This window comes from Protopterus annectens, chromosome 3.part0, assembly GCF_019279795.1.
Source record: "Protopterus annectens isolate FY-2018-M chromosome 3.part0, PAN1.0, whole genome shotgun sequence".
NCBI lineage: Eukaryota > Metazoa > Chordata > Ceratodontiformes > Protopteridae > Protopterus > Protopterus annectens.
The window spans coordinates 1,183,186,773-1,183,214,741 of NC_056731.1; the positions used below are offsets into that span (position 1 = coordinate 1,183,186,773).

The 27,969-nt window shown below is 41.3% G+C and overlaps 1 protein-coding gene across 1 annotated transcript in view; it reads left to right on the forward strand.

Annotated features, from left to right (window-relative positions):
• LOC122797013 (synaptonemal complex protein 2-like) overlaps positions 1-27,969 on the forward strand; it is a 256,765-nt gene that overhangs the window by 219,595 nt on the left and 9,201 nt on the right. The window contains exon 7 of the mRNA XM_044065783.1: positions 22,640-22,732. Within this exon, the coding sequence (XP_043921718.1) occupies positions 22,640-22,732 (93 nt within the window). The remainder of the gene's footprint in view (positions 1-22,639; positions 22,733-27,969) is intronic.

A 27,969-nucleotide genomic window follows, 5' to 3' on the forward strand; every position in this document is an offset into this window, starting at 1 on the left:
ACTCTTCTTCCTTGTCTTAGGAACTTTACTGATGACTTCAGCAGTTGCCTCTGAATCCAAGGATCCCTTTTCATCCCCCTCTTCCCTCTCAGGAATTGTTCACATACTCATCAGAAATGGGGGAGTGACTTTTGGCTCTGTAAAAGTACAGGGGGTGTGGCCACCTTGTCAGCAGAAGGAGCACATCAGTGTCAGAGAGGAGAGCTCTTCTGCTGGCTCTTCAGGCCTTTCAGCTGCCTTCCTTTCCAGGGCCTCTCAAGGTGTTCACAGACCAATACCACAGTGACGTGTATATCAACAAACAGGGAGGAACGAGATCTGATCTTCTTTGCCATTTGGCACTTCTAGTATGGGATTTTGCTGTCAGGTCTCAAGTTTATATCCCTTCCAGAAAAACCGCCAGAAAACTCCACTCCACCAACAAGATCCACCAACACCAAAGGAAGGTCCAAATCCACTGAATATAGGTTAAGCTCTTTCTTCCCCTAAGAGGGACTTCATCAGAACAAATTAAAAAGCAAACCCCGGCCATTTTATTTAGTCACATTACCATATAATTAATCAGTTAAGCCCCAATTAAACTATTCGACATTCTTAAATATATATATGAGAACCAATTATGAAAATCAATTGTGAAAAGCATTAAAGTAATAAAAATACACATATATGTTGAAACATCCTACATACAAATACAATAAAAACATTTTGCATCTTCCCTAACCCATAATGTTTTAATTTTAATAAACAAGAAATATTAATACTTAAATTAATGCCCGAATCCTGTGTGGCATTTAACCTAAGTTGCCACTTAAGATCGCAGATATCCAAGTGTACATCCAACACCCTACCCTGAGGGTCCTTAAGTTGCTGTAAAACCATGAATTTAAAAACATGATCCCTATATTCCTGGATATGTCTAGATAGAGCATTGGTCAATTGATTGTTTCTTGTATCCAACAAATGCTCACCAACTCTCTTTAAGGCTCCTACAGGTTTTTCCCACATAAATGTGGGACAATTCAAGCACTTAGCCAAATAAACAACATTCTTGCTGTTACAGTTGAAGTGCCCCATAATATAAATGGTTCTCCCATTCAAATAAATCAGTCTTCAGTCTCCAAAATATTTCTACAACAGGACCCCATCCTACATTTAAAATTACCATTAATCCTGGAATTTACTAATTTGTTGTTGAACTCATTCATTTCCAGAATATTTTAAAGGACCTATCTTTTCTATGTACTATAACAGGAGATTTGCCCACTTTTTGGGCTATTAGCTGATCAAATTGTAAGATTTCCCAATTCTGCCTGATATCAACCACTGCTTTAGAATCAAAATTGAATGTAGTGATGAAACTGAGCTTTGTAGCAACCCTATCCTTCTTGCTGGAATCATGGATATCAGGAATTATTCCTGCTCCATCCCCCACCCCTAATATGTGTTTATAAATTCCATCAGTACACTTTTTTATAACTTCATTAGTAACCTCATTCAACATCTGCAGGGGATACCTCCTTTGCTTGAACATCTGAGTTATGAAAACCGCTTCATCCTTAAACTTGTCATCACTTACTATTCTGTCAGCCCTAACCAGCTGCCCTTTACTAATGGACCCTTTTTTGGTAATAGGGATGCCAGCTATTAAAATCTAAATATGAATTGGAGAAGGTTGGTTTTCGAAAATCCCTGATGTCAATCTATTATTTTCTATGTCCACCCCCAGATGAACATCCAAATAAGTGATGTTATCCTTGATGTAACTGAATGTAAATTTCACAAAAAGGCTGTGGCAAGGCGCCAGAGTATTGTTCAGTGTGAATAAACTATTTAATATAAGACTGATGGCATTTTTTTGCTGGCTTTGTAGTCTGGTGTGCATTGTACCTTCTCTGCTCTCTTCAGAAAAGTTAAAACACCCTGATCTGAGTCCTCAGAATGTGGGAAACAATTTGAGCATTGCAGTATCAAGGCTATGGCTAAATGATCAAGCCAATGCAAGCAAAACAATAAGAAAATCCATGTTATGGCTACTTCTCGCAGGATTTATTGGATTCTTCAAGCCTCTGAAGTCTTATTTTTTCAAGGTGGAGAAGTGTGTTGTTAGCATTTATGTGTTCTAAAATTGTTTATAGAGGAGCAGCCTGCCTATCAAACAATATGGAAGCTGAACAGTTGTCTGTTTTCAAGTCTTTTCACAAAATAATTCCTTTATAGGTTCATAGGAGGTTACTAGGCTAATGGCCTTAGAGCCCTTACAAGCCTAGCCATAGTGATCCAGAGTTGCCCCAGTTTTCTGTGGTTAGGTGAGAGAAGTCCACAGAGGTAAGGGTCTATGGTAGTTGATACCAATTTTCTCTGTCTGGCAGGGGCATCAGCACCACCCAGGAGTGAATTTGCCATCGCCCATACATTGATCTAGGTTGTGTTTGAAGAGAGTCAGGGAGGGACTGTGTATCATGTGAATTGGAAGCTTGTTCCAGACAAGAGGCAGTCTCTGGGAGATGCATCTCTGTCCAAACACAAATGCCAAGAGGTCCAGCAAGACAAACAACGTTCTCAGTAGAAAAAACACTTTAATGTGAGGAGCAAAGCTTTCGGATAAAATCCTTTATCAATACTGAAAATACAAATGCAAATGCAGAGTATATATAAATCTAAAAAAGTCATATGACCGGCAGCCAAAAAGTCACATGACCCAATCATTAAAAGAAAACATGTAGAAATAAATAAATATGCAAAGCTAAAAAATGCAACAGCATAATGCATACATGAAAACAAAAACATTTTAAAAAAGGAAGAATGTATATTTTTAAAAAAAGGAAGAATGTATATTTTAAAAAAAAGCAAAGTTTTAACCTAAAAATCACATCTAAAAAAGTCATATGACCGGCAGCCAAAAAGTCACATGACCCAATCATTAAAAGAAAACATGTAGAAATAAATAAATATGCAAAGCTAAAAAATGCAACAGCATAATGCATACATGAAAACAAAAACATTTTAAAAAAGGAAGAATGTATATTTTTAAAAAAAGGAAGAATGTATATTTTAAAAAAAAGCAAAGTTTTAACCTAAAAATCACATGTACAATCATATACATAAAGAGAAAATCTCATAATCTAGATCTACTCATTCTGACCAAAATAGGTTTAAGGCTGACAGTACTATTTAAACCAGGGGGTGAGTCACTCATCAATCTAATTATCCAGTTGTATTCTTTAATTTCTAATTTGTTATTGATATCACCACTCTGGGTGAGGGTGAAACATGGTCTATAGCTTTAAATTTAAATACATGCTGTTCACCAAAACATAGCCTGTGTTTATATAAAGCATTAGTGTCCACACATCTTCGGATTTCAGACTTGTGTTCTGTGATCCTATCTTTAAGTTTACGCGTGGTTTTACCCACATAGAAAGAGTTGCATAATACACAGGTAGCAAGGTAAACCACGTGGTGACACAAGTAGCAGTTACATTGAACCTAAACAGCCTCTTACTGACTGGGTGTTCAAAGATACCTAAATGTTCATCATCAATGTCATCGCAGCACGAGCAGTTATAACATTTTCGTGTGCCCATAATGCTGGATGGATGTGTTGTGATATTTGTAGGAAAATCTTTGTAACAGAGGACACTCTTGAGGGTTCTCATGTTACGATATGCAAAAAATGGGACATTGCCCAGCATTGCTTTTAACTCTTCAGATGCCATCAAGATTAGCCAATTCTTATGGATAATACGTTTAATACATGGTGTTTTTGTACTAAACGAAGTAACGTATCTTACTTCCATCTCATTCTGAATGGACACATTGGGCAAGCCAACAGCTTGTGTTTCTATGGCGTCATTTAACGTAACAGGGGCCACCCTCGACTTTCTTTCCTCTAGCACATTTAGTTTCTCATTATTTAAGGTGGTAGCATCATAACCACTGTTAGTGAAATCGGCTATCATCTCATTCAACTGTTCGGAGAAGCTAGGATCTTCCGTGTTAAACCTACTGGCTCTATAAAATTGAGACCTGACAGTACCTCTAAAAACATGTGGCATGCATACTACTTGCATGAGTGTACCTTCCTGCACAGACTTCCTTTCTATGGAGGCTTGTTCTAAGTGTACCACCGTCAAGACTCAAGTTGATATCTAAAAAATTAATAGTAATTTCAGATGAACACATTTTGAACTTCAAAAAAGATGAGATTGAATTGATGTACAGCATAAAATCATTCAAATCCTGTAACGTGCCCCCCCAAATCAAAAAACAGTCGTCCACAAATCGTTGAAAGAACTTTACATTATCTTTATATGGATTCAAACCACTAAATAAATGTTTCCTTTCCCACTGGTATAAAACTAGGTTGGCATAAGTATTGGCTACCGAAGTACCCATAGCCACACCTGTGAGCTGAAGATACAAGGATTCATTAAAAAGGAAAACGTTATTTCTCAACACCACATCCATGAGAGTGCATATTTTTTCAATTATCCCAACTTCCACAAAATTGAAAAAATATGCACTCTCATGGATGCCAACCTAGATGCTGTACATCAATTCAATCTCATCTTTTTTGAAGTTCAAAATGTGTTCATCTGAAATTACTATTAATTTTTTAGATATCAACTTGAGTCTTGACGGTGGTACACTTAGAACAAGCCTCCATAGAAAGGAAGTCTGTGCAGGAAGGTACACTCATGCAAGTAGTATGCATGCGCCACATGTTTTTAGAGGTACTGTCAGGTCTCAATTTTATAGAGCCAGTAGGTTTAACACGGAAGATCCTAGCTTCTCCGAACAGTTGAATGAGATGATAGCTGATTTCACTAACAGTGGTTATGATGCTACCACCTAAGTAATGAGAAACTAAATGTGCTAGAGGAAAGAAAGTCGAGGGTGGCCCCTGTTATGTTAAATGACGCCATAGAAACACAAGCTGTTGGCTTGCCCAATGTGTCCATCCAGAATGAGATGAAAGTAAGATACGCTACTCGCTTAGTACAAAACACCATGTATTAAACGATTATCCATAAGAATTGGCTAATCTTGATGGCATCTGAAGAGTTAAAAGCAATGCTGGGCAATGTCCCATTTTTTGCATATCGTAACATGAGAACCCTCAAGAGTGTCCTCTGTTACAAAGATTTTCCTACAAATATCACAACGCATCCATCCAGCATTATGGGCACACGAAAATGTTATAACTGCTCGTGCTGCGATGACATTGATGATGAACATTTAAGTATCTTTGAACACCCAGTCAGTAAAAGGCTGTTTAGGTTCAATGTAACTGCTACTTGTGTCACCACCCACGTGGTTTACCTTGCTACCTGTGTATTATGCAACTCTTTCTATGTGGGTAAAACCACGCGTAAACTTAAAGATAGGATCACAGAACACAAGTCTGAAATCAAGATGTGGACACTAATGCTTTATATAAACACAGGCTATGTTTTGGTGAACAGCATGTATTTAAATTTAAAGCTATAGACCATGTTTCACCTCACCCAGAGGTGGTGATATCAATAACAAATTAGAAATTAATGAATACAACTGGATAATTAGATTGATGGGTGACTCACCTGGTTTGAATAGTACTGTCAGCCTTAAACCTATTTTGGTCAGAATGAGTAGATCTAGATTATGAGATTTTCTCTTTATGTATATGATTGTACATGTGATTTTTAGGTTAAAACTTTGCTTTTAAAAATATACATTCTTCCTTTTTTTAAAAATATACATTCTTCCTTTTTTAAATGTTTTTTGTTTTCATGTATGCATTATGCTGTTGCATTTTTTAGCTTTGCATATTTATTTATTTCTACATGTTTTCTTTTAATGATTGGGTCATGTGACTTCTTGGCTGCCGGTCATATGACTTTTTTAGACCTATATATACTCTGCATTTGCATTTGTATTTTCAGTATTGATAAAGGATTTTATCCGAAAGCTTTGCTCCTCACATTAAGACGCATCTCTGTCCACAGCATGAGCTGTTCACTTCTGAGGCTATGTTAAGATCCCTGGATTGAGTGACCCTCCTGCAATTTTTGGAATGTGACTGCGATGGTGGTGCTGCGGTAGCGTTGTTGCCTCACAGTAAGATGTGTTCCTGTTCGATTCTCAGGTAAAGCGTCTTCTGTGGGAAGTCATGCGTGAATGGGCGTACCTTCATTGAAGGTTGTGCGTGAGGGCTGGCAACTCGGTATGTAAAAATTTATTGCCAATCATTAGCGGACCAGAGTTCTGCTGCGGCGATCCCTAACCGGGAAAAGCCGAAAGACGCAACAACCATTGCCATCAAGGCGGAGTCAGAGACTGCCTTATAAGCCAGGCATAGGTCGCCCCTTAGCAACCTTAGGAGACAGAACACAGTGGCTGGGTTTTCAGTCTTAATGCATAATACTTGATGTTATGTAGTCCAATCTCGCCTACATTCTTACCCGTGGGTTCGGAGCCGAATGTCGGCTCCGACTCTGCCAAAGTCTTTCTATTGGCTGGGCTAAGATGGTATCCCATGCTGCACTGCTCAATATCCCCAGATCTCATTTGCTGCTCGTGTAGCTCGGATGTGGTCTCGCTCTTGGCTGTGGCTAAGTACCCTTTTTTCTTCATTACTAGAGAATTGCTTGCAAACAAAAAGCTATTTTAATAGCTATTGTGTGTTCTTGTCTTGTATGGTGAATAGTTGTGTTTGATCGTTTTTTTCTGTGGTATCCCACTAGCTGTTCCAACGGGCTAGGCCCGTTTCAGTTAGAGGACCTAGTCTGTCCCTTGTTTCCTTGTGTTATTTTCTTTTGTTACAGGTCTAAAACCATTTAAATTAGAGGTTTTAGTCTTCCCCTCCTGTTTTGTGCCTAAGGTCATTTTAGTTAGAGATCTTGAGGTTTTCGTTTGTGATAGTGGTTTTTCCTGCCTTGTGTCTGTTTTACTGTTGGTACTGTTGTCAGTTATTATTGTCTTTGGTGCTTTGTTGTAGCTATGTCCAAAGATTCTAAGGAGCACAAGCCCTCGGGCTTTAAGAAATGCTCTAGGTGCAGCTATAAAATGTCCATTACCGATGGACATTCTGTCTGTGTATATTGTCTGGGAGCAATCCATCTGCAGGAGTCGTGCAGCTTCTGTCATGCGTTTAGTCCAAGAGTTCTTCAGGAAAGGAAGAATAAGTTGATTTTGAAGGGACTTCTGAAACCCTCCTTCGAGGAAGGTTTGGAAACTGCATCCGGCTCCAAGACAAAATCTTTGAAATCAAAAAAGAGATCTCCGGCTCCGTCAGTCTCCTCTGAGCCACCGGAGAAAGTAGCTAAGTCTGCTTCGACATCCTCAGCTCCATTGTCCTTGGGGCCGCAGGAAGTGTCTGTGGTTATGGAACCAGTATCGGCTCCAATCATTTTGGAACCTATTCGGAGCCGATCGCCTAGCCTTAGGCCAGCATCACCTCCTCGCAGGTCCCCTTCGGAGAAGAGGTCTCGTTCCCCCTCTCTATCCTCTAAATCCTCCAGGTTTCAGAGACTAGTCGCTCCTCGGACTCAGGGGGACCGGCCTTCGAGGCCATGCGGAGTGCACTGGCCAGGTAGTCAGCAGCATCATGCGGGTCACTCACTCTGTCCCCTACTACACTGGTGCAGGTCTCTGATCGCCATCTATCTCTAGACAGTGGAGCCCCAAGGCCTCAGGGTACCCCATGAGTGGTCCCCTCATTTCTGAGGGCCCCTCAGAGTCCTTGCCTGAGGAGCCATCCAGAAAGAAGACGTGCAAGAGGAAGCACATAGACTCCCAGGATGAGTCTCTCACATCAGACACAGACCTCGAGGAATTGGAGGGGTCCCCCAAATCATCCTCTGAGGATGTTTCTTTCTCTGACATTCTAGAGATTTTGAAACAAAGAGGTGACTGGCCATCCAAAGCCCCCTCCGAGGAGGAGTTGCCCTCAGTGTGTCACTTTTATAGGCGCAGAACTAGACACTATCCTCATGCGGGTGTTTCTACTGCAGGAGAGAATCGGAGTTCTACAACAACAAGTTCATGCCTTGCTCCCCCTGAGAAGAGCAAAGGCAAGATGGGTCCTTCAACTATTGGGGACAATGGCTGCTACGTTTGTTAGTCCCTCTGGCAATGTTGCATACGAGACACCTTCAGTGGCTACTTTTTGCCCAGTGGTCTCTCCAATGTCTTCCACTCTCTTACCCTATTTTGCTCACGGACAGGTGCGAACAGGATCTCAGTTGGTGTCTTCGCACCGACAGCCTGAATGCAGGAATGCCCTTCGTTCCTACATCCCCTATTGCCACGGTGACCACGGATGCCTCCCAGATGGGGTGGGGGGGGGGCATTATTTAGGCAGGACAGTCCAAGGCACATGGCAAGAGCACGAGATGCATCTGCATATCAATGTCCTGGAGATGAGAGCTGTGTTACTAGCATTGCAAGCACTTCAGAGCTTTCTTCCTATCGGGACTATTGAAATCCACTCAGAGACAGTATGTCATTGGTGTGGTATCTGAACAAGCAGGGAGGAACCAAGTCCTATCCCCTTTGCAGAGAGGCCATGCGAATGTGGCAGTGGGCAGTGTCTTCCCAACGTTTTCTGGTGGCAGCACATTCTGGGGAAGTCTGTGATTGCAGACAGGCTAAGCAGAGCTATTCTGATGCCTTACAAATGGTCCCTGAACTGTCAAGTTGCGGAACAGTTTCTACGCAGGTGGGACAGCCTTGCTGCAACCTCTTTGCCAGCCCCCTCAATGCCAAATGCAGCAGCTATTTCACATTGATCCCCCCTCTCCATCCCTATCTCATGGACACTCCGTGGATTCCACAACCAGACTTACTGACACACATGTCAGGGCAGCTCCATCCCTCACTTCGGACCCTCCAGTTGACAGCCTGGCTACTCCACTTCCGTCATTAGTTAGGCTTCATCATTTCCCACCAGAGGTAGTTCATATTTTATCTTCCTCTCATAAGCCCTCCACCAGGAAGATTTACTACAGTAAATGGAAGAGGTTTTCAATCTGGGCTCATCCTTAAAAGATTGACCCTTACTCTGCCCCAGTTTCGCCTGTATTGGAGTTCTTGTCTATGCTCTTTAACCAGGGTTCAGCTGCCACAACCATTAAAGTCCAATTGGTGGCAATTTCTACCTTTCATGTCACAAACGAACCTAGTCTGATGGCTCATAGACTCTGTAAGGCTTTCCTGAAGGAAACTCTGTTACTTTGTCCTCCAGTATCAGAACCTGTCATGCCTTGGGATTTAAACTTGGTTCTACAGGCTCTTACTTCCTCACCCTTTGATCCTGCAGCCACTTGTGATTTAAAATTCTTAACATGGAAGACTGTCTTTTTAGTAGCTATTACATCAGCCAGACGCGTCTCAGAGCTTCAAGCCTTATCAATCAAACCCCCTTATTTGATTTTTCATAAGGACAGGGTTTCTCTCGGACCCAACCCCTCTTTTCTTCCCAAAGTGGCGTCAATCAGTAACCTTAACCAATGTGTTGAGTTGCCAGTGTTTTTTCCCCAGTTCTCCAACAAGGCAGAATTTAAGTTTCATCAATTGGATGTACACAGACAATTGCGTTTTTATCTGCACAGAACTAAAGACCTCAGAAAATGTGATCAGCTGTTTCCTTTTTGGAAATTAGAATTGTGTCTCCTGTCTCTAAAGTCACTCTGTCCAGGTGAATCTCCAGTTGCATTTCTTTCGTTTATTCCTCAGGGGGTAAAGATTTACCGTTCCTGATGAAGACTCACTCTACTCGTTCTGTATCTACAGCCTATCAGGCTAGATAGTCTATGGATGATATTTGTGCTGTGGCTCCTTGGGCATCTCCTCACACCTTTGTTACTCATTACAAGTTAGATGTGGTATCTAGGGGCAGGTCTTCCTTTGGTTCCACAATGCTCAGAAGCATCTTCCACTGAGCCTCCCAGGATTTAGGTGCTAGGGACGCTGTCCCATGGGTAAGAATGTAGGCGAGATTGGACTACATAACATCAGGAAGTTATGTACTCACCATAACGTTCGATGTATGTAGTCCATCTCGACTCACATTCTTGCTTACCCCCCCCCTCCTTCCCCCTTCCTGGAGGATCTGGAGGTTAGGTCTGGTTTTAGAGTTCCCTTCATTTTTGGTTTGTTCTTCCTTTCCTTTGGTGGTGTTATGCATGGAGATTGAGTGCTGGTGTTCACAGCAAACTAGATCTGGGGATATTGAGCAGTGCAGTATGGGATACCATCTTAGCCCAGCCAATAGAAAGACTTCGAGCTAGAAAAGTTTTGGCTGAGTTGGAGCCGACATTCGGCTCCGAACCCATGGGTAAGAATGTGAGGTGAGATGGACTACATGCATCGAACGTTATGGTGAGTACATAACTTCTTGTTTTGTGTACCCTGTAATTTCTTGGTGAGAAACCTCTATAGTGTCTCCAGTTGTTGTAGGTGGCTGGTGAGGTACATGCAAAAGGGAGTATAATACTTGATTATTGGTCTGATGATGGCCAAGTATAATGGAATTATAACATCCTTGGATCTAATGCAATGCCTTTACTTATAACATGTGCCACATAGAAGGATTTCTGTACTAATGTGGATACATGGTGGTCAAAGTTCAGATCGCCATCAACCCGAGTACCCAGATCATGTACCACTGGGTCTACACATAGGGGGTGCTGTTTATAATGTCATTAGCAGGGATGACCATTTTCCTAAAGGGAATATTAATTATTTTTTTTGCATTTAGCTTTACTGCATGGCCTTTGCACCAATCATTTGTCTGCATTAACCCTGTCTGCAGTATATTAGCATCACTGCAAGACTCAATTGCTCCCATTTTGCAGTCATCAAACTTAGTCAGCCACAGGCTTCCAGATTTGTCTGGACTTTTCAGAAATAAATTCTGAACCGTAAGGGGCCCTGCATAGAACCCTGTGGTACACCACTTATGACTAGTCTTTTGCTAGAGGTGAAGTCACCAACTTTGACAGTATGTGTCCTGTTGGTGAGCCAGTTGGCTACCCATCTGGTAATGTATGGATTAATTCCTAATTGGGGGAAGTTTATAATATCTGTGTGGGGGATTGTGTCAAATGCCTTGGCTAGGTCACAGTAGGTGGTATGCACCATCTTTCCATTGGCCAGGGCCTTGATGACTTTCTTGAAGTCAACTATCTTTAACAGGCATGATCTATCTTAAATCCAAACTGGGTTTGGTCCAGAGTTTGTAGATTACCTATGTCCTTCTTAATAAGGTCCATACTGTTTCTTTCCAATGCCATGCAGAAGAGGCTAGTCAAGCTTATGGACCTCTTAATTCCCAGGGTTGATTGATGATCCCTCTTTGTGCAGAGGGATTACTGTTGCTGTCCTCAATTACACCAGAACATAACCATGTTGCAGGCTGTGATTAAAAAGAGATTGAAGTGGGTCTGCAAAGTCATGTTAAGTTGTTTAAAAGGCAACCTGGGATGTTAGTTTTTGGCACTCTTGCCTCTGCCAGCTGGGTGAACCCTCTCTGTTCGCCCTCACTATGCTCGGGCTCACTCTGCCCCCCTACCCCTTTCCCACTCATCCCCACTTCAATTACCTTTATAGTTATCCTCATCCTGCCCTACCCATCAATCCCTCCAGTCAAAGACCTCCACAGTCAAACTCCTCCCAGCCATCACATCATCTATCTCATACACACCCAACTTCTTTAACTCCAAACACTCCACTCCCTACTCTCTTAACACCTATACTATCACCTGTTTCCTACACACCCTTCCCTTAACTCCACCTCTACCTCTTACTACTGCCCTCCCTATAACCTAATAAACTTAGTCCCATCCTGGTTTTCCACTCCTTCAATCATACTACATCTCCCCGATCCTCACTCCCATACCAAATATTCATCCAAACTTTCTGTCTTTCAACATTGTATAGCAATGCCTCTTAAATTCAACATCGTTCTTTTTACATTTAGTATCTACTTCTCCCTCCTCCTAAGACTGTCATCCTTTCACACAAGTCACATTCCTCCCACACCATCCCCTTCAGTGCACATACACACCCTCCCTAGTTACTCTGCCATCTGCTCCACTCTCTGTAGTACAGAATTAGTATTATAAAATAAACTCATCACCCTCTCCCAACACCATAACCCTCATTACCACCACAACTTCAAATTCTTCCATTATCAAAAAAAAGAAACCTCCACCTACCACATTCCCGGTTCTCACTAATCTAATACTATGTGGTGACATACATCCTAACCCTAGCCCTTCTCCTCCCTGTCATAATTCCCATAACTGCACAAAATCCATAATCTTTACCAGAATTAATCTCCAAAGCATTAGAAACAAAATTCCCCAACTGCAGCATGGCTAAGTCAACATAAGCCAGACTTTACCGCTATGACTGAAACCTGGCTAAAACCATATAGCAAACATTCTGAATTTCTACCCCCAAACTATTCCTGCCTTAGAACTGATGGACTACATAAAAAAGATGGAAGCATTGCCTTACAATTCCCAAGCACCTTTACAGTAATCCCATACTCCAAACCAGTTTTTTCCACTGCAGAACTACTTGTTACCTTCCTAAAACTTAATGATTGCAAAAGCATTTGCATTATAGTAATTTACATCCCTCCTAGCAATAATACCCCTATTCTTGAAGAAATTCCTGCATAGGCAACCAACAATATAAAAATGAAACCATCATCTTAGGTGACGTTAATATTAACTGGCTAGATATTTCTAACAATAATCTCTCTCTAGATATTAACCTTCGCACCTACAGGCAGCTAATCTCTGACATTACTAGAAGACCCAACAATAAAAAACAATGAAAACAAAGGCTCAGTCTTGGGTTAGGTCTTAGTATGTGACCCACAAAAAATCACCTTCTCAGGGACTCTCTCATATAGTATACGTGATCACTCCCCAGCTTTCATAATACGCACTCACTTTCATACCTAACCCTACTCCCCAACTTTCATAATACATAAGCTCACCTCCATACCTAACCCACACCAGAATCAATACTCGAGATCTAGCCCACTTCTCCCCAAACACCTTCAATGACATCCTGTAGACCACTAACTGGAGCCCACTAAAATTCCTCCAACTCAGAGAAGCTGTAGAATTCTTCAATTCTACATTTCTAAAAATCCTAAATAGTCTTGCCGCACTCCGGCTAAAGAGAATCAAGACAAAACTTGCAATTTGGCTTACAAAATCCACAAAGCAAGTTATGTCTTCTAGGGACAAAGTCTGGAAAGCCTGGCAAAAAAAAAAAAAAAATCACCATTAAACCTCACTCAATATAAACAACTTCACAATCAGGCTAAATGCCTAGTCACCAAAAATATAAAAAAATACTTTCAGGCAATCCAAGACCAGCATAGACTAAACCCCAAGAATTTCTGGGGAGCAATCAACTCCCTTCTCCACCCTGGAACTAACAACAACCATTGTCCTAATCCAGAAAAAACACCCTCTGAGATAGCCTGCCTGTTTAACTCGTACTTCATTGACACCATCAAAAAGCTTACTACCACCTTCCCACCCATTTTAACTTACCAGAGACCCTACCTGTATATTTCCCCTTAAATGCTTTACCTTCTTTTAACACTAACTTCTATATCCACCTCAACCATCAAAAAACTTCTTCACAAACTCAAACCCTGTACCAATGCCCCAGACAACGTACCCACAGAATACCTACAACTCTCAGCCTCCTCCATTGCATATCACGTCAGCATCCTCAACAGGTCCATTCATGAATCCCATATACCCTATAACTGGAAAAAAAAGCATTTATCCTTCCACTTCATAAAGGCAGCAACAACTATGATATTGCAAATTTCCATCCTATTGCCATTCTCTCCCCAATCTCCAAAATACTTGAAAAAATGTATTCACACTCCGCTCCTCAGTCATCTGTTACAAAACCAAATCCTGTCCCCCACTCAACATGGCTTTAGGCCTGGACATAGGAGTTTCCTGCTTAACAAATGCAATCAGTAAATAAATAAATATATATAAATAAATGTCTGGTCCCATTGATGTCATGTTTTTGGCCTTGGAGAGCACCAAGATGACCTACTCTCGTGAGATACTAGGCTGAGCAATGTTCGCAAGTATTCTTTGGGAGATGACCGAAGGGGGGTTGAAGTTTACTCCAAGTCTGTCAGCAAGCAAATTGGTTGAGTATGGGTGGTGCCATCCACAACCAGTTTGGTGCATAGTTGAGTGTTCACTTTTAGATTTCATAGTTAAAGAATGCCTTGTGATTATCCTTGGCTAGGGAGATTATTTTTGCTTCGTAATTAGCTTTGCAGGATTTGACAAGATCTCTAATTTGTACACGCTAGAAAGTGATTTCTTCTGCTGTTGAGCTTGTTCCCTTTAGTTTCTTTCTCTTACTGTATAGCCTATTTATACTAGGGTCCACCAGGGTGACTTGTTTCAGCAATGCCTGGTTTTAATCCCATCAAGTACAGTCGATTCTATACAACTGCTTAAGTGGTTATACAGGGAATTGATGTATACCTCTGTAAAGGAGACTGTCATCTGCATTTGAGGGGGGCTTTGAAACTTCTTATACCATCACATAGTATGAGATAGTTTATCTTTGAAAAATTCTTAAGCATTTTTGGTCTTGATTGGGTATATGGTTTTATAAATACATCAAAGAAGACTGATGTAGACCAGATCTTACGAGGCTGGATGTCACACGGGGAAGGGGGGTGCAGTGCTCTCCAATTTTTTAGTGAGTATTATGTCCAGGACATTTGAGCCTGTTGTGGGTGTGCTGATTAGCTGTTCAAGAGCATTTGCATTGACAAAGTCCAAGAACCTCCGAGCCAGCATGTTTGTGGTAGTGTATGTTTCCCAGTTGATGGTAGGATAATTAAAATCACCCATGAGCAAGATGTTGGGCTGTATGGCAATTGGCTCCAGTAAGTCCAAGTATGCTTTTCCTGTCTCGTGGTGGGGGACCTATACCTAGCTATAAAGTGTTGAGGACTTTGCCTGTTAATTGAACATGGAGTAGCTCAACAGAGTCAAACTGTTTGACCAGGTGTACTTACCCTTAATGAAGATAGCTAAACCTCTTCCTTTGGTTCTTTTATGATCTGTTTATGTTCTGATTGTATGGAAGATATTGCACCACTGCATGGCTGGGGTGCTTTCCGCACCTTTGAACCATGTCTCGGTGACTGCACAGATGTCAGGGTCTTCCCAAGTGAGGAGTGCTTCCAGGGAGTGCAGTTTCATGTTTGCAGTCTTAGCATTAAGCACCAGTATTTTGTTTATGTAGAGAGGGTTTTGTTGTGTTGAGGGTAGTTTTTGAAACTTTAGGAGTGACTAATGCTTTTGTGAGTATAGCAAAACTGGCTCAGTAAAGATGGACACTTTTTACTGCACAAAGAGGCAGTTCTTAACACATTGGCAAACAAGCTATGAGAATCTGAGCTTGGTTCTTTCATGTTTTTTTAACCAAGCTGCACAATATTTGGTGACCAGCCACTGTTCTGCTGTGACCTTCAGATCAATCTGAGGCATGTGCTGCTTTAAACAAAAAAAAATAAGTACCTGTTTGCTCTCCTTTTTGCACTTGTTGCTGTACTTTCACTGTATTCATGCATATTTCTGCATTTTAACTGTTTTTGCCTTTTTATTGCACTTTGTTATAGCTATAGCATAGTCCAGATTCAGGTTTTTGGTTAACTGGCTTAAAAAAAGTTTTCTCTTAGCTGTTATATAAGCCCCACATGTGTGGGGATTTGTGCTTGTTTTAACTGAGATTTGGTGACCAGTTACCATTCTACTGTGACCTCCAAATCCATCTGAAGCATCTGCTGCTTTAATTAAAAAATGAGCACTTGTTTGCTTTGTTTCTTACAGTTAACTGCTTTGACGCTGTTGGAAGCATGTCATAGTTGTTGAAGTCCCACCCAATAAGCCTATCAATCTCCTCACCGATGACACTGATTTACATTGCACTGTGGATGGACAATTTTCCACCATTTCTCCAGCCAGCATGGTTGACTTGGGTGTCCTGACACAATGTAGCAATTGTCTCATGTACATGAACAACAAGCTTCTCTTAATTCACACAAATTCAGTATGTGAGAGATGCATCTATATTAAGAACCTAGAATCCGTACTCTCTCAATCAACGGTCAATACAAATACACTGTATACAAAGCAGGTTGTCAGCCTACAAACCTCATCTCCTCCTCCAGCACCTAAACCTTCATATGCAGAGGTCCTCACCAGTAACCTACCTAAAGATCAGAGATCTCCCAAACACAAATACACTTCACATAATACATCCTCAGATCACAGTACACATAAGAACCCATGCATCTGTCTCTCGCTGAACAAGCCCATAAAGTATACCACTAAATCTGTCATCCTAGTCATAGGTGACTCCATTGTGAGAGAGACATGTCCCACTCACCAGGTTGGATAAGGAAAAGATCACTGTTAGCTGCCTGTCAGGTGATAGGATCCGTCATATCATGCATGCACTCAAGTCTCTCAAGTACTCTTATGACTCCGTCATAGTCTATGTTGGTGTGAACAGCTTGAAATATACCTCACTGTACTATATGAAGAAAGACACAAATGCGCTCTCTGATTATATCCCAGGTACGTATGTGCCTAGCCTTAACAGCACGCTACCTTCACCTAGGATGATGCCACACAACAATTGGTTTAGTTTCTGGTGTCATTCTAAGAAGATCCAGTACCAGTCAGCCTGGGATGATATGGTCGATAGAACCCTATGCTTTGCCTGAGAATGTCTTCACCTGTCACCCCTGCAATTTTGCTTACTGGCTAAGGCTCTTGCCTCTCCCCTCTCCTGTACTGCCTCTTTTTTAGGCAAGGTCACAAGAAAAAAATTCCCAACATTAAAATATCTTCAAAAAACAGCCTCAAGCATATGCTGCTAAATGCCAATAGTCTAAATCTTCTGGAAGCATTCCTCACCTTAGAAAATACTGACATCTGTGCAGTCACAGAGACTTTAAGGCTGCAGAAAGCACTGTGGCCATACTGGGTTACAATGCCTTCCACATGTTTAGACCACTAAATGAGAGTGGGAGAACTAAAGGAGATGAGTATCAATATTCATCAAAGATAAATACACCTCCAGAACTACTCCAGGTAGAGTTGACCATAGGCAAGACCCCTCTCCAGGTTATTGCTAGCTATAGGACCCCCTTGATGAACCAGGGTGTACACACTGTTTACTTGGATCTACTTGAGTCACTCAAAATGCAACCAGATATCCTGGTTATGGAGTACTTTAATTACCCATCCACAGATTGGTCAAACTATACCTGTGCTAACGCACTCACCCAAAGGTTATTGAACATCATCAGCTCCAATGCCCTGAACCAGTTGTTTGACACCCTCACAAGGGGCTAAAACATTATGGATCTGGTGCTAACTAACATGAGCGACTGTTGCACCACCCTAAGTGTGTAGTCCTCCATGGTGAAATCTGATCAAAAAGTCAGTCTCATTAGAAGTAACAATTACATCTGACCCACCAGCAGCAACTAGACTAAAAAGCTTCTCCAAAGCCAACTACAACCTATTACAAGACAGCATTGATAGCTTCATAGTTGCTACCCCCACTGATAGCTAGGACACCTATAATGAAATATACACTAATGCTTTAAAGCTTTGTATAAAATATCTATACAGTTGGATTAACTCAGCTGTACCGGACAGGATTAAAGTAAGATCTTCAAAAAAGAACAAGCCTGCCTGGTGGACATCTGCCATAAACAAGTTATATGATGGGAGAAAGAAATTGCTATCTAAGCGCAGGAAGGAATGGTTTCATAATTGGAAGTACTCCCTCCTCTGCTTAAGTAGGATATAAGGCAGCTTGCAAAGCTATCTGAAGCTAATTATGAATCCAAATTAGCCTCCCTAGCCAAGGGTAACCTTAAGGCATTCTTTAGCTACATCTGTAACCTTAAAGGAAAAATCCAGATTTGTGCAGAATTTGTGGTTAGTGGCACTGCATATAGTAAACCTGTGGAAATGGCCAACCTGCTACTAGATAGGTTCAATGAGAACTTCTCTCCCTTGTCACCACCACATATACACCAAAGCATCCCTACCACCTGTGCTCCACCTATTATCTCTAAGGAGCAGGTCGTAAATGCCCTTTCGAAAGCAAAAAAAAAAAACAGCAGCCTCTATGGAACCTGATAACATCCTCGGCTGCATTTTTAATGGATTAAAACAGGAATTAGCTGCACCACTGGGCACTCTTTTCAACCACAGCCTAAACACTGGTTAGGTCCCTGTGGAATGGAAAACAGTTAACATCATCCCTTTACATAAAGGGGATGCATCCAGTGACCCCAGGAATTTTAAACCTGCAAGCCTGACGAGCCATATCTGCAAGGCGAAGGCTATGGAGAGAATCGTCATGGACCTTATCAGCAAAGAAATAGGAGACCTCCAAATGCTTGACTCAACCCAGTTTGGCTTTGTTAAAGGGAAATCCTGCCTATTGAACTTGGTGGACATCTTCGAGACACTCACCAAAGCCCTAGATGAGGGTAAATCTGTGCATATGGCTTACTTCGTCTTGGCTAAGGCCTTTCATACTATTCCCCACCCTGGAATCATTGATAAACACACTCAGCTAATATATTGTCAGGTGGGTTGCAAAATGGCTCACCGACAGAATACACACAGTCAAGATAGGGGACTCAACCTCCACCAGCAGACCTGTAACCAGTGGTGTTCCACAGCATTCGGTGCTGGGGTCCCTATTATTTGGAATGTACTGTTCAGGTGTACTGGCTAAAACAAAGGTCTATGGCTGACAAAGTTTGCAGATAACTGAAAACTAGGATCAGTCAGAGTCCACAAGAGATGTCAGCATCCTACAAGAAGGTCTTGCACAGACCAATGATTGGTGTCAAAGTTACGGGTCAAACTAAATGCAAAAAAATGCATCATTATTCCCTTCAGCAAGGGCGACATTCCTGCAGTTTACCATATTAACACCTTAAGCTCTCAATCTGTGGTGAAAGATTTGGGCACACAGGTTGATAGCAACCTCTCCTTTGACCACCATGTCTCTACACTGTTAAGAAGGACTTTCTACATTGCCCTTCTCATACGTAAGGGCATTGCTTCCAGAAAAAGAGGTCATAAACCCCCCTGTACTCTTTCCTCATCAGACCAATAATAGGTTACAATACTCCCTTTGGAATGCACCTTATCAGGCACCTGCACCAATTGAAGAGACCTCAAAGGTTTCTTACAAAGACACTTCAAAGCCTTCAGCGCATGTCATATGTTGACAGACTGAAAACACTGCCTAAATACTCTGTCATACAGATTACTCAAGAGATCTATGCCTTGTGTTTAAAGTGATCTCCGATCCGGCTTTAGTGGAAATGCACATTCATAAGTCAAATTGGTACTCAATGCACTCACTTTAGGGACCTTAACCTAGTATGCGACATCAACAGGACTTGCAGGAGAGAGAGATTTGTTTCCCAAAGGTTACCTGTCCTCTGGAACAAACTTCCAATTCAGGTAAAGCAGAGCATGGATTATTGGATTGGAAACAATAAATTCACCCCCGGGGGTATCACCTGCAGCCCTTCTGGATAGGGCCAGTAAGTGTTGATTTAGCTCTGCTTCAACAATTGGCACTCCAGGGAAAAGGCCTTGGAACTTGTCTAGACATTAGCTTAGTAACCTCCTATGATATTCAGTCGTCTTGTTATCCTGAAATTTAAGGCATTTGCTGGTAGATGATCTCTGCAGAACGGGAGTTGAACTCCGAGATTAATATCTGTCCTTAGTCATGATGGATATTCTAGCTGCCCTATCAGGAATTGGGAACATTTTTTGTTCACGTCTTGAAAAGTGACATACCTTGGAAAGATGTACAATAAATAGCATGATTCAGCTGATATTGATAATGGTTCTTTATGCTTATTCAGTAGGAAGGTTTCCTAACTGCCTCTTTGATTTCGACAGATTTTATTTTTCCACAGAACATTCCACATCCCAAAGATAGGCTGTAAGAGATCAAGTGATCATTCAATTATGTTTCGCTGACTAAAGAACTGGTTTCCTGTTTGGAATTAATTTAAATTTTCAGGCATACTGAACTGGCTAAAACTGTTACTAGACAGTGAATTAATTATTGTATTATTCATTGGGAGTTTAGCAGAGTAGAGCACTGATTATAACATGACCAATTACATACTCAGCCAAGGTTACATTCAAAATAGCAACAACAAAAATGTAACCGTTACAACCAACAGTGGAATACAAAGGTAATAAAAGTAGTCACAAAAAAGAAATGCTTTACACAGACTTTATACCATGCTGAGGTTTACATGTTATAGGTTGTGACATACCCACTCTGGGCCAGTAATCAAGGAGCCTGAATCCTTACCACTGGCACTGGAGAGGGACGTTCACTTGGAACAAAAATGGGTACATCCAGTATTTCCAGATGCAGCACTCTGCATCAAGCACAATTTCCCTTAAGAGCACACAGAAAACACACTGTCTTGGGGGCTGGTTTCTCTCTCTCTAGATCTCCAATAAGACTCCCCACGGGTCAGTTGTAGGGTTGAGTCCTCAGCTGAGTGTCCAGGCCAAGTCCTCCAGCACCCTGTCTGTGAAATCAGTGCTTCATGTCCCTGCTCCAAGCAGCTGACACACACACACACAAACGCACTGAGATTTGATTTACACACACACACTCGCACACTCTCTCCCTCTCTCTCCCTCCCCTGGGAAAAGCTGGCACAGATTTACTAGCTGTGCCCCCTTCTGCCCACGCTATAAGGTAGTTACACCACCATCAGACACTCCAAAGTCAACTTTTCTAAGACTTATGCAGAGGTACCCAGTTATACGAAGTGAAATTAATATTAATACAAGTAGTGTTTGGCCAATGCATTAAGGCTTTCAGGAGTGGCCACAGAGTCACCAAATAGATACGAGTACTCTCGAAGGTTAAAATATTCTCTAAAGGACCAACCACAATGAAAAGTTAAATATATTTAATTATTAATAAAAGAACATGAAAATACTAAGTATATATTTACAATAAATATCAGGTTTAGTCAGAGGAAATATTAAAATAACACAGATGAATACATTCAAACAGATAACTAATCTCACTATATTTTCCTGACTGATCTAAAGAATTATTAATCCCTGGTTACTTATAGAGCAAGACAAGATGAAGTAGGTGAGGAGTCCTTCCTCATCAGGTTCCAAAAACAGAGTGCAGTGAGAATTCAATTTCAGCTAGTATTAAAACATTATTTTACTGACTGATTGCAGAATGACATCTCATACATCTGGTCATCTGATTTCTGGTTCCCATGCAACCCCCCTTCCCCCCATGCCAGAGCTAGAAACTGCCAGGGTTTGCACGTGTGTCAATAATACACACACAGCTTGCCAAGATCTGATGCAGCTTCTGGAAGTTGTAAAACAATTTCAAACTTCTAACCTTCCACAGTAGCAATTAGTTCACTGCTAAAGACAACATAGAAGGCTTCTTAGTACTTGTTTTTCCAGACATTTTGTCTCTGGCTACAATCAGAACTGTAAGATAGAATCTTTATGGCCTAGGCCCAGTAATTTAATTTCAGAACATTTTTCAAAGTTAGCTGCAGCTGGAGTGTGATAACCCTTTTCCCTTCCAGTATCCTCTGTTAAAACACATGCAATTTAATTCAGTTACAATATAATCAGGACCCACTGTTGATCCATTTTTAACACAAGCAACTGTGCAAATACATTTTCAATACAAGCATCTGTAGAAATCAGTTATGACACAATTCTTTACAAAATTCTTGCTAACTTGCTGGCATATGTTACACATCCACTGCCCTACTTCTGGCAGTACCTGACATAGTCAAATAGGTGTTTGTGAATTTTCAAAAGATAACTTGCAGATGCTACATAGCGGTCTCTGTAGATGTCCTTCCATATCACTTTACCAAAGGGATCTTCTGCCAAGGATAGCTCAATGTCCAGCCAGTATACCAAAGCCTTTAGTTATACGTGCCATTCATGACATGTATGCTCTTTGTGCAAGGCGTAGGGCATAAAGGTGATGCGTGGACATGCACACACAACTTCTTTGCCACCAGTCCAGATGCCATTATTGAGCATGTCTGAGCACCCTACTGTGCCATTTACCAAGCTGTGCTTACAGATAAGGGCCCAATTAGGGTTTCTTCTTTTTCTCATCTTTTGTGGTTATTGTTTTCATGTTGTCTAGAAAGGGAAAATGCCAGTGTGGGAGGAAGGTTCCCCATAAAGACTATCATGACCAATGTGTCTTCTGTTTTGGTGTGGGGATAGTTTGTTCTGTATTTTAATGTGTGAATATTTTCACATCAGTTTTTGGTTAAATGTAGTACAGTTGCTATTAGCACATCATAAATTTATAATACTAGTACATTTACAATTTTCTCTTGAGTATTGTTGTTAATACCAAAGTACTTTTCATGTTGCAGGCATTAAAAATGATAATTTCAGGAACAGGTTTTTGATATATAATACTAAAAATTCATTTTGACCTCGTAAGAAAGGTTCAAGTAATACATATCTGCTTTTCTTAGGTAACAAAGCCAGCTGATGAAAAACTGGAGTGTTTTTGGATTGACTTTAACTTGGAGTCTTTCAGTATTTCTTTCTTCATCAATGATGCTGATGTGAGTAGAAGAAAACCATATGCTTGTTTATTTTTCTATGTATGTTGCGTCTATTCAGTAAACATCTTCCATTCCACAGGAGAGACTATTCAGCACAGCAACTAGAGTTTTACTGGTTTGCCACATTTACTTTGGCCATTCCAGCTTTTTCACTTTGTAGTTGAAGGAATGTGAGCAGAACAGATTCTTCTTGCATCTTTCCCAGACCACTGCACAGTGGGGAACAGAGCATGAACGTCTTGCTTTATTAAAAGTTTGTCACTTGAAATTGAAATAGTTCCTTAGATTGCACTCCCTCATGATGGCGTTGAATTTCCCTCTCCTTTGTCTCATAGCAGTGGAGTATTGTTCCCTGACTTAGCACACTATTCTCTGCAGCCATATCTTGTTCAGTATCTGGTCCTTCATTGAATGTTTCCAGAAAGTCCATTTATGCTAGTCCTGAGAGTGTAGACATGCTGGTGATGCCTGTTCACATGTCTTCGGTTACCCTGGAGCAGCAAGCTAGGCTGCAGTGCACAAAAGTCATGTAGTTTTGCCCCTCTGATCATTCCAGAAACACTGCAGTGTCGAGATCCCTCTGGGTTCCATATCCATCTACTTGTCTACTAACATTTCAAACTTGGTTTCTAGATATATTACTACTTTAACTGTTGATTCTATCATTATCAACTCCTCTATCAAGTATGAATTTTATGCTGGCTATTTTCTATATCAGCACTCTTTGCCATAAAGTCATTGAACTTGGATCTGATTTTGCAAGAGATACATAAAGTTCATGCTCTCTCTCTCTCCTTTTGAGGTGTTTCCCTTGCTCTAGTCTGTTTTCTTCCAGATGCAACACACTCAAATGTCCTCCTTTATCACTATTGCAGTATTCATTACATGTGGGATCTCCTGCCAAGGATAAGCTAACGTCCGCCGTGTATACCAAAGCCTTTACATCCTCCCAGTATCATATATCAGGCATATCCTCCCCACACAGGTGTAGACCATAAAGGTGACCTGCACACTGAGTACTAAGAACTTCTTTGCTGCTAGTCCAAATGCCATTGTGGTACCTCAAAGTGGTTTGGCTCCAGCACTGCCACCACTTGTAGTTTCCAGTTGCACTACTACCCTGTCTCAAATGCAACTTTCATTTGTGGATTTGGCAGATCTCTTTCTATCCAGGCCTGCTTTTTCAGACTTGTACCCCTACTCAAGAGCTTTTCACATACTACTCCAATCAGGGGTGGGGAGCCTCTTCCAAAAATCTGAAGGGTCAGGGTCTCGGACCCCTTCATCAGTAGTCAGACAGATCAATATAAAAGAGATGAAGGCACTCATTCTTGCTGAACAGGCCTTCCATTCCGTTTGGTCTCCAGGCCCTCTAAAGGTATTTACAGACAATACCACAGTCACATGGTACATCACGAACAGGGGGACACAAAGTCTTATCTTCTTTGAGACTAACTCTTGAGGCCTAGGACTTTATCCACCATCAGATAATATTTTAGAAAAAAACCTTGTGACAGACTCTGTGAGCAGATCCAGGACAGAAACTCGCAAATGGATGCTTCACAGAGGGGTGTTTCTGGATGTCCGACATCAGTGGGGTTATTCCTCAAGTGGATCGTTTTGCTTCCTGTCTAAACCAACAACTTCCTGTATTCTGTTCTAAAGATTCACATAATTTGACTTGGAAAATGGATGTTGTGTCCTTTTTTGGAAAAGAAAGTTCCTATATGCTTACCCTCCCCTTTCCCTCCTTCCTGTAGAACCTCATTAAGGAATCCCATCTCTTACCGCCAGAATCATGTTGGTGACTACCGTTTGGCCCAGACAGCACTAATTCTCCCTTCTCTTGCCCCTGGTTAGGGGCAATCATTACAACTTACCTCACTGGATGGATCTTCTCACACAAGACAAGTGGTTTCTCATTTACCCTGACTTGTCCACTCTGCAACTGACACTTTGGGTGATCAGATTTTGATTCCCTTTTAATCACCACATTTTTGAGGACATGCGTAGGGGGTCTTCAGGAGGCCAGGAAACCCACTACCAGAAAATACTATATGGCTAATGGGAAAAGATTTTCAGTTTGGTGTTTCAGATGTCACTAGGATACCTTCTCAGTGGGGGTTCCTTTGGTGTTTTATTTGTGTGACCTGCTTCATGCTGGCTTAGCATGTTCTTCTGTTAAAGCCCACTTGTTAGCAGTCTCTGCTTGCCCTTCCCTTAAACCCAGCATTGGCCTCTTGTTTTGAGGTCAAACATTTAATTAAATGTGTCCTTCATATCAGGCCTCCAAGAAAATACTCCACCCTCTTGAGACCTTCATTTTGTCTTTAAAAACCTAATTCAGGTTCCTTTTGAGCCTGATTCTTCCTTCTTGTAATGTTGCACCCAGAAGACTGTTTTGTTGTTGGCAGTTATGTCAGCCAACAGAGTTTTATAACTTCAAGATCTGGTGGCAGGTGCTCCCTTTTTGATTTTTCATAGAGACAGGGTGTCTCTACATTCTAATCCTCCTCCTGTGCCTGAAATTGTTGATACGTTTTCTCTGTCTGTCCAACTCTCTTCCTTTTTTACCTTCTCCACAATCTGCTAGTGAGAAGGTGCTTCACCCCTTGGATTTACATAGACAGCTCTGATATTTGAATAAAACAAAGGCTGTCTGAAAATCTAAGCAGCTTTTAGTTTCTTTTATTAGCAGAACTTTAGATCTGATAGTTTCTAAGCAAACTATCCCCACCTGAATATCTGAGGTAATTTCTTTTTGTTATTCCTTTCATGGTAAACCGTTTTCAGGTTCAAGTTCGAGCTCATTCTGCAAGAGCAGTAGCCTCGTCTGGTGCTTTATTCGAGGGTCTGATTACTAGGTCTATTCTAGAAGCTGGGGCCTGTGTGTGCACATTTACTAAGCATTATAAGTTGGATGTGATTTGCAGAGCCAGGGCAGGCTTTGCCATTGCTATCCTACATGAGTTTATGGAGGGTCCCTCTCTGCCTTCCTCCACCCATCCTTTACACTACATTTGGTAATCTCCCACATGTAATGAATACTGCAGTAGTGGTAAGGAAGGACATAATACAGTTGTGCAAGATCTTTTCATAACAGTAGCTGCCATACATTTCACTGTTGTAGTATTCAGTCCCTCCCTCTTGCCCCCTTTTCACTGTTATGTTGGGGACACTGTATTGCCCAAGGGGTCTTTTCCTTTGTTGCCCTATTTCTCTTCCTACTTCCTTCCTGGATGCTCACATCTTTCTTTATCCTGGAGATCTGAATACTGAATGTGCGTACGTCACCTTTTTACCCCATGCCTGTCTGCTGTACAATGCTGGGAAGATGTAAAGGCTTTGGTATACAGCCTGGACATTGGCCTATCTTTGACAGGAGATCCCACATGTAATAAATACTGCAGCAGTGAAAAGTAGATCTAACATTATGGTAAGATCATACACAACTGCACTTTCTCACTCACTCTCTCATGCTTTCTGAGCGGGCTGAGGCTGGGACTATAACCATCTGCCTTTTTTTTCTTTCATTTGTTGCCCCTTGATGGGATTAATATTTCCCAAAGTTGTAAGCTGTCTAATCATCAAACCTTTCTTGTATTTTGTGCAAATACCATATTTAATTTATCAAGAGCAGTACTGAGGTGTCCATCACTATCGTTTTCATGAAATGCTTGCTTTAAACTTTCCTGTATCTTTCCGGGCTTAATCCTGTATTCCATTGGTCAGCAAGATGTTTTCTTAAATTGATAGCCCCTTGTAAAAAATGATATGGTTATCGAAAGGATCATATTAAAACCAAAAATTTTCATCAATTCTTTTATTTATTATTTCCTTAAATTATTAGTCTGATAATGGCAGCTATTCCAACAGTGCACCAATTTTGAATGAAAACATTCTTCAATGCTGTCAGTTTCCAGTGGCATCAGCTTGCATATGACATTGGGTGGTCAGGTAAAATTTGATAACTTCCCTCATCAACACTGGTCTTGATTGACCCAGGTCCATCCTGTCCATGAGCGTGTCTTCTTTTTTTCTGTTGATTGAATAAAACCATCCTGATCAGAGGTGTGTGTTTTCTTTTTTAGATGCGACTTGGTTATGATTAGCTGCAACCTTGAAAGACAAAAGCATGTGCGTGGGATTTGATAGCACAGGTTCTCCAAGTCCTCCTAGACTACAGATCGTGCATTATCTGTTGACAGAGCCAATTAGTGTTTTGGCTTTTTTAAAGACCATGGCCCACAATGCGTTACAGATATAGCTCACTGCTACAAAAATGATGCACTATGTGATTTAACAGAGGACAGTATGTTCATAGGTTGGTACTAGGCTATCGGCCCTAGGGCCTGTACAAGCCTAGCCATAACAATTCCCTGGATATTTCTTCCAACAATATTTACTTCTCTGGACCCCTGTCTAGCAGGGCGACTGACGTGATCCCTAGGGTGAATTTCCTATCTCCTATCCAAATGTCAAGGTTCCTTTTGAAGAGGGCCAAGGAGGAGCTCTGCATGAAATGTATGGGTAGTCTATTCCAGAATATGGGGAGTTTCTGGGTCAGGAACCTATCCCTCCAGAATGTTTTGTTTATTGTGATGACAAGGTTTAGAGCCCTGGAGCGTGTGGCTCTGAGGGATTGGGATTTCTTTAAGTGGAGCATGTCCAACAGCTCAGGGATTGACATGGCCTTGTATGTTAAGCAGAGTTAGCTTCTGAGTAGATGATATGCCACAGAGTAGAGCTGGATTTTTTTTTAGACAGTCAGCATATGGCATCTGCTTTAGGCCTGTGATTCTTTTAGTGAGGTATTTCTGTGGCCTTTCCAGCTGTTGCAGATGTCTTGTGAGGTACATACCAAATGGGGTGTTGTACTGTATAAAGGGTCTAATTGAGGGATAAGTACAGTGGGACAATGACCTCCATTTTTCTAGATGAAAAGCCCTTAGTGATGAGGTGTGCCACATAAAAAGATTTCCTGACTGTTGTGGTGATGTGGTTATCGAAGGTGAGACACTGTCCACCTGTGTCCCTAAGTCTCTCATCACACTTTTGGTGTTTAGTGTACTGCCACCTATGTGGTAATTCTTGGGTACATGTTTTTTCCCAAAGGGGATAGCTATATATTTCTTGGCATTAAGCTTGAGCCCATGGCTCTGGCACTAAGCATCTGTTTCTGTAAGGCCCTTTTGTAGAATATCCACATCATTTGGAGATTCAGTAATGGCTCCCAG